The sequence below is a fragment of the Grammomys surdaster genome, unplaced genomic scaffold (genome assembly GCF_004785775.1).
Source record: "Grammomys surdaster isolate TR1022 unplaced genomic scaffold, NIH_TR_1.0 373, whole genome shotgun sequence".
NCBI lineage: Eukaryota > Metazoa > Chordata > Mammalia > Rodentia > Muridae > Grammomys > Grammomys surdaster.
This window is the reverse complement of record NW_021604792.1, coordinates 9,379,164-9,387,167: the sequence shown is the minus strand read 5'-3', so window position 1 is coordinate 9,387,167 and position 8,004 is coordinate 9,379,164. Positions and strand designations below refer to the sequence as shown.

The 8,004-nt window shown below is 35.9% G+C and overlaps 1 protein-coding gene and 1 long non-coding RNA gene across 2 annotated transcripts in view; both read right to left on the bottom strand.

Moving 5' to 3' along the window:
* The window catches only part of LOC114632442, an 8,618-nt gene extending 6,539 nt beyond the window's left edge, over window positions 1-2,079 (bottom strand). Inside the window, exon 1 of the long non-coding RNA XR_003713092.1 lies at window positions 2,043-2,079. This is a non-coding gene — a long non-coding RNA (uncharacterized LOC114632442). The remainder of the gene's footprint in view (window positions 1-2,042) is intronic.
* A 51-nt stretch (window positions 2,080-2,130) lies between these two features.
* LOC114632411 (gliadoralin-A-like) lies at window positions 2,131-3,025 on the bottom strand. Its single transcript, XM_028780917.1, has 2 exons — window positions 2,929-3,025; window positions 2,131-2,342 (listed from the first exon to the last, which is right to left on the bottom strand). The coding sequence occupies exons 1-2, from the start codon at window positions 2,990-2,992 to the stop codon at window positions 2,131-2,133; spliced, it is 276 nt and encodes a 91-aa protein (XP_028636750.1). The 5' UTR covers window positions 2,993-3,025.
* Between the last annotated feature and the right edge of the window lie 4,979 nt (window positions 3,026-8,004).

The following is an 8,004-nucleotide window of genomic DNA, read 5'->3' as shown; positions in this document are numbered from 1 at the left end:
AATAATAATAATAATAATAATAACCCTGAGATTCCACCTTAACCAATCAGAATGGTTTAGATCAAAACTTCAGATGACAGCACATTTTGGTGAGGATGTGGAGAAAGAAGAACACTCCTCTATTACTGGTGGAATTCCAAACTGGAACAACGAGTCTAGACATCAATCTGGGAATTCCTCAGAAAATTGGAAATAGATATACCTGAAGATCCAGCCATACCACCCTTGAACATATACCTAAAAGATGTCCCACCATGCCACAGGGGCACATGTTCCACTACATTCATAGTGATTTTGTTTGTAATAGCCAGACCTGGAAACATCCCAGGTGTCCCACAAGAGATGAATGCATACAAAAAATGTGGTTCATTTCCATAATGAAAGACTATTCAGCTATTAAGAACAAGGATATCGTGAGTTTTTCAGGCAAACAAATGGAACTAAAAAATATCATCCTAAGTTAGGTAACTCAGACCCAAAAGGACATGCATGGTATGTTCTCACTAATAAGTGAATATTAGCCAAAAAAAAAAAAAAAAAAAAAAAAGGTACAGAATACCCAGGATACTATCCACAGATCTCAAAAAGGTTAACAAGCTGAAGGGCCCAAGTAAGGATGCCTCAGTCCTACTTGGGAGGGAGAAGAAAGCAATCACAGGACGGGGAGTGGGGGTAGCAATAGACCTGGGTAGGAAAGGGGACAGGAAAGGGAAGAGGGGAACATGATCAGAGATTGGGTGGGGTAACAGGCTGTGAAACCCTGAGGATCAGCAGAAAAAATGGAAATAGGCAAATTTGGAGGTAGGAGGTGTAGAGACCCTCCAGAATGTACCAGAGACCTGGGAACTGAGAGAGTCTCAGGACTCAAAGGGAGAGACCATAGATGAAATGCCCTAGAGTAGTGAACTTGTAGAATCCAACTCCAGCTGAAAGACAGAGCATCAGTTGAAGGATGGGGTTGCCATGGGCAAAAATACTCTAACCTAGAATTGTTCCTGTCTGAAAGAACTGCAGGGACAAAGCTAGAGAAGAAACTGAGGAAAAGGAGGTCCAATGACTTGCTTAAATTGGGATACAGCTAAATGGATGGTGCCGAGGTTTAACACTACTACTGTGGCTATGGTGTGCTCACAAAAAGGGGCCTATCATGACTGCCCTACAAAAGACTCAACAAGCTCTTGAAAGAGTCAGATGAAGATATTTATACCCAACCAATGAAGCTGCTGAACCTTGTGGTTAAATTATGAAAAAGCTGGAAGAAGCTGAAGAGGAGGGCAATCCTATAGGAAGACCAATAGTCTCAACTAACCTGGACCCTAGAGATCTCTAAGACACTATACCACCAACTAGGGAGCATATACCAGCTGATATGAGGCTCCCAACACATGTACAGCAGAGGACTACCAGGTCTGAACTCAGTCAGAGAAGATACACCTAATCCTCAAGAGATTAGAGGCCCCTGGGAATGTGGAGGTCTGGTGAGGTAGGGGCTGGGGGTAGGGACATCCTCATGGAGATAGGGCAGGAGGAGGTATGAGAAGTGGAGGAGTCAGAGGGCATACTGGGATGAAGATAAAATCTGGACTGTAAAAAGATTAAATAAAATGAAAACAAAATCTAGACAAGGCTTATCAATTTATCCATGCTGTGAAACCATACTATGTATAGAGTGATAAGGTAGAAATGTACAATGAGTAGCTGTTGGTTATCAGCATGGAGGAAGAGTACCTTAGAGAGAACACTCCTCTTTCTCTTAGAAATAACATTAATCTTTGTGCACAAAACAATATAAGACAGAGTATCATGATCCAAAATGAAATTTGGGCACAACACTTCTTAAATTAAGAATTACCTTGCAGAGGTTTTAAACAACAGATTACCTCTGCCACAGAATATCTGAATATTAAATGAAATGTGATCATCTCCATGAACTTTCAACATGTTTAAAGTTTAAGAAATTGTAAGTTAATTTTTTTCTAAAAACACTGAAATTTAAGAGTCTCACATAAAGAAAGAAAAAAACAAAAGAACTCAAAACTGACATTGCCTTCTTGGTTACCAGTGAAACTGGCCTTGAGAAGATCCCTAGGTTCTTCCTTGTTGCCAGTTTCCATGTTTTATCTGCTGTCTTTACTGCTCTAGTGGTACCTGCTGTGGCCTCTGTGCTAGTAGCTTCTCTGCCTTCTGCTTTCTCTCCTTCAGATATTGCCTCTCCTGCTGTGACTGCTGAATTCTTTGTTGGGACCATTGATCCTGCTGAGATTGATATTCCTGTTTCTTCCAAGGAACAAGGACTTGCTGGTAAGAGGGTAGTCTCTCTCTTTGGCTGGAAACCACAAATTCTGTGTGGGTATAGAGTAAGCAAGCATGAGTGATGAGATGCAAATACCAGTTATTTAAAAGACTTTATCACATTGTCCTTTTCTCTAACATGCCATCAATTTCTAACCCCACTATTCACCAATATACTAACCAGATGAGTTACTTTAAATCTAAAGATGGATAGTATGGGCCATTGTGGCTTGCCATGTGTTACGAGACTTTTTAGCTTTAGAGAAAAGAACTTACATAGAATGTTCCCACAGAAAAGAACCCACCAAAATTTCATAAGTTAATTCCCCAACAAAATTTCCCCAGACTCCAGTAGTTTTTTCTCAGCCCAGAGAATTGTGTCTATAAGAGCAAATTAAATTTTTTTATTCCTCCAATTAAAAAATTTAATATGTTAAATTTCCATAGTTTCAATTGTATGTTAATGGCCTGCAGGTTCTTAGGATAGAATAAGAACTCAAGTGATCTCTACATTGACCTAAGAACTCTTCATTCCTATTTTGTTTTTATTTTTGTTAAGTCTCTTGCCTCACTTCTGTTTGTGTGATCACCTCTACCATATGAAGAATCACAGTCCTCATAAACATATTTGCATACCTCGATTTGATTTCTGAGCTGAGCTCAGAACCAGCACAACCAGCGTTAGTAGGACCACCAGCATCTTGAAGGAAGCTCTAGAGTTGTCAAATGTGAGCTCAGGAAAACAATGCAACTGGATTTATAAGGAGTGGTGAAACAATGGCACCTTTGAAGCCTGGCTGGGTGACCTTGTCCCTGATCAAACAGGATGCTGTGTCCCTGACTCTCCTCTGGCACTGCAGCTCAACAGGATATGGTAGAGAGTGTACCTTTGGCAGAGGTTGGAGGTAACAATATCATACAATCAATCTAGGTAATAAAATTTTATTATTCCTTTGCAAATTTTATTCTATTTAGTGAATTGTGGCCATACATGATCATCCACTGCATAGAACTGAGTGGCAAATTTGGGTCCACACATATTCGTGTTTGTTACTATTAGTCCTTTAGCCAAAAATTAAGAAAAGGTTTCCATTTGGGGTTAGCATTATTACTCATAGTCCAATAGTTATACTTCTTTATAACACTGCATATATGGTAGCCAACTATGAATGTCATGGAATAGTAGATATTTCTCCTTGGCTCTGTGGTCAGTTGTGAAACAAAGTTAGCACTCATCCTACTGTTGCTCAGAAAGATTTGATAGGAATCTATGACTTGTCCTTAATCAAAGAAGACTTGGTATTGATGGAAAACAGGCCTAAAATTATCTGATCGCAAAGAATTCTTCTAACTTATTAAAACCAAGAGAATCTACGATGGAATTTTCACAGCACAGGAACATAAATTTGAACTGTCTTGAAAATCTATGCTATTTTACATCTTTCAGACATCTGGTCCTTCCCACTTTCAAGAATGTTTTTAGTGGTTGAGGTTGTTGGTGGTTTTTTTTTAATTTTTTTTATTTTGTTGTTGTTACTGTTGTTTTTATCTTTCAGGAAATTGTTATTTTGTTTGTTTGTCATTCACAGACACCAAACACTGATTAGCCCTGGTTATGCAATGGAAGAACATAGCCTATTGCCTCTCCCAGAATATTAGTTGATTTGTACCATCTCATGTAAATGTCATTTATCATCAGATATGATTTTATTCTTGGGTTGTTCTATAACAGAGGGAAGCATATTATAATATCCTGGTACTCATTCTTCCCTACTCTCTACTGGCTTGTTATAAATTAAACTTTTAATCCATTTTCTCCATGTTTATTTACCATTTTCTATTTGGCCTTTTTCTCTCATGCTTTGAAAGAATACACTTATTTAATCATGTAAATATACATCTATTCTAATCTTCTTCATTATCTTGTTTCAAGTTTTATTTTCAAAAATTTGGTAACAAGGCATTTTGGTTATAATAGGGCCTTTTGTTGGATATGTGCATTGCTTACTGTCTTTTAATGCTTATTTTATTATATTTAAAGGTTAAATCTCAGAAAAAAGTGCAACAAAGGACATGTTCACTTAGATTTCCAAATCACTTTAAATGATACAACATCAGAATATCTAAGGAAAGAGGTATATTCAGAAGAAGCAAAAGGATTGTGGCAGACTTAGTAAGAGTTAAATTTTTAAAAAATCTGCTGGAAAAATATTATGAACATACAAAAATAGGAAAAATCTCAACCTAGAAAGGAAGAGAAAATCTTAAAAGTGAAGGAAAAAGAAAATCATCCATATACCTAATGCAAGAATTATCATCACTAACAGACTCACACTGCAACAAATATGAGAATTTATGCTCTAGAAAGGTGGAAAATGAGACTATATAGGAATCAATAGAAAAAAGAAAACAACAACCAAAGTAATAAAATTGAGAACTTCTTGAAAAATATCCAAAATATTCTTCTTATTTAAATTCATAAGTGATTTGTGTGCCTTATAGCATTTACCTACAAGTTCATATTAGCTCAATTTTAAGTAACACATTTATAATAACACATTTCAAATATTGCATGGTAAAAAATAAAGAGAACATAGAGGTTAATATAGTCTTAAAATGACACTATTAGTTCTACTGAGTTTTTAAATGAAATTTTTTGCTCATAATACCTGCTTAATTCTGAAAGATACCTATAATTCTTTTACAAAATGGTTTTTCCTTGTTTTTTCACTGTCTCATATGATGTTTACTTTTTATAGCTTAGTTTTCCATACAGCTGGATTTAGGAAAATGAGATAACTTATTCTCTGACTGTTATTAATTAAAAATTTAGTTTATATGAGTGGAAAATATGGATAGAGATGTACATTCCCAAGAGGGGAATGTAAACACTAAGGGAGAGTAGAGAAGGAGAAGAAATAACATTAAAGTTATTTGATAAAGCCATAAGGCATTCTATTACTTTATATCTATGTAATTACATATAATATATACAAGTTTATATATATATTCATAATATATACACATAATATAATACGCATTTATACATACACACACACACACACATACACACACACATATATATATATGTGTGTATATATATATATATTCACTATATATTCACATATACTTTCTTAAGAGTTATTGGTCAGTGGAGTTCAAGAGACCCCAAAATAATATAGTGTATTGACATTATCCTTTTTGGGTTCTAGAAAAAGAAGGTATGACTCTATTACTGAAGACACCCACATACTTCAGATACAGGTCCTGGAAGACTCTATCCAATCTGACCCGGAAGCCTCAGCAAGAACCAGTGTGGGGGAATTCATGGGTGGGGAGGTGGGAGTGGGTGGTTTGGTGGGGGCACATCCTCATAGAAGCAGGAGGAGGGGGATGGGATAGGGAGTTTCTGGGTGGGAGGGAAATTGGGAAAGGGAATCACATCTGAAATGTAAATAAGATATCCAATTAAAAAAAAGTACACACATAAAAAAAGAACTATACAAGTTTAGAAAGAAGAAAGGCAATCAATAATAGTATGCAGTATATCACCTAAAACCAAAGCAGTTTTCAGCACAAGATATTCTGAAAGAAGCTATAATGGATCCTGGGAGTAGTCAGCAGACAATTAATTAGACTTAAGTTCTGCTAACACAAAGGGAATTCATATGTAGTATGTAAAATTAGCCAATTCTGTGGCTGGAGAGACCATAGGACCCAGAGAACAACCTACCCCTGTCAATTTTTTAAAGCAATCAAATCTTTAACTGCATTCTAAACACCTATCATTATAGCTACAGGTAAGGGTAGATATCACCCTCATTGGAGCAATTTCTTTTTTTCTTCAGAGATCATTACAGAAAGCCACAGGTAGTCCAAATGAAAAGATAATGACCCATAAGTTGTCAAACCCCAAATTATGGCATTTACAGTACAACCTTAACACCAAAAGCTCAGAGAACATTGTTGAAAAGGGAAAGGAAATGATTCTTAGTAACAAACTATCACATCCAGAAATTTTAAGAGAGATAAAGAAAGTCAGGCCTAATACCACCAGTTATTTTTCCTTTTTGCTTTATATAAAGCACTGGTGATGAAGGGTAAACTCATCACTGATTTTGAGGAGAATCTTGTTATTCATCCAAACAATTCAGAGCAACTATTTGTATAGTTAATGCCATTAGCACATGATGGAATCTGTCATAGCAGATGGTGGAGTGAACACTGTAGCCTCATTTGCTAGCATGCAAATCAGGTGTATTCTTTTTCATAGTTTTGTATTATTTTGATTGTTTCATCTCTCAGGGATTTGAATTCATGAAGGTTAGATAGTACTTAGTGAAATTTGAAAAGCATATTCAAGAACTGTCTAACATGATACATGGATGTTGATCATCTTTAGATCTTAGATGATATGAGAGTTTCATTGCTATACTATGGTTTACATAAAAGAAAATTTTAAACCCATAAAGAAAGATTAAGAAGATCTCATCTGTATGTTTCCATGCTTTTGTCATTGAAAATGTCTTGATTTCATCTAGGAACAAAAGTATTTTTTAATATTATTGTGGGTAGCTAGTCCCTATCCTTGCTCACCTAAAAGTCATACAGCCATTTATGCCATTCATTTGAGACCTGAAAACCTCAAGAGAAATAAACCATGAGTTCTGATTCGTTAATTTCTGAAATGGAATTAAATGTTAAGAGTGCTTGTTATTTATATCCTGTTTTATTTTGGGACTGGTTTCCTAATCCATACTTATCAAACACAATTTTCTATTTAGTAATTTAACAATTATATTTATTAAAAACATTTTGGGAAAAAAAACCAGTGGAGACACGGAGTCACCAACCAACCTAGGGAACTGGTTAGTTGATATTGTTAGTATTCCTACAATCCCTTCATCTCCTTCAGTCCTTCCCCTAACTCACCCATACTGGCCATCAATGGTCAGTCCAGGCTTGGCAGTAAGTATCTGCATTTATCTCAGTCATCTGCTAGTAGAGCATTTCAAAAGACAAGCATGCTAGGATGATGTCTGGAAGCACAATATGACATCAATAATAGTGTCAGGGTTCGGTCCCTGCTGATGGGATGGATCCCAAGTTAGTCTAGTCACTGGATGACCTTTCCTTAAATGTCCATTCCATTTTGTCCCTGAGTTTCTTTTAGACAGGACAATTCTGGGTCAAAAATTTGAAGGTATGTTGAATAGAGTTACATCAGGATATTTTATGGCTGTTGTTGGTCACTTGGTTTTGACTCAAAACTATAGTACGGAACAAAGAAAAAAAATTCAGCAAATATTACGTGTCTAATTGAGTATCTGCCTGTAGATGAATACAAATAGATCCATATCTATCACCTCGCAAAAAACACAAGTGGATCGAAGACCTCAAACATAAAATCAGATTTACCAAACCAAACGAAGCTATCAGGATGAGAAGTGAATTAATAAGTTAATTAATATAAGTGAAAACTATAGCAAACATGCCATTTACCTAAATATATTCAGTAAAGAGACTATCATCAAGCAAATTTTTATTTTTCTGCAAATAGAAAAAATATATTGTGTTATGTATTTGATAATCACCATTTAACAAGTGCATGCCTTCCTACCATAACGTTTATTATACACACACACACACACACAGAGAGAGAGAGAGAGAGAGAGAGAGAGAGAGAGAGAGAGAGAGAGAGAGAGAGAGAGA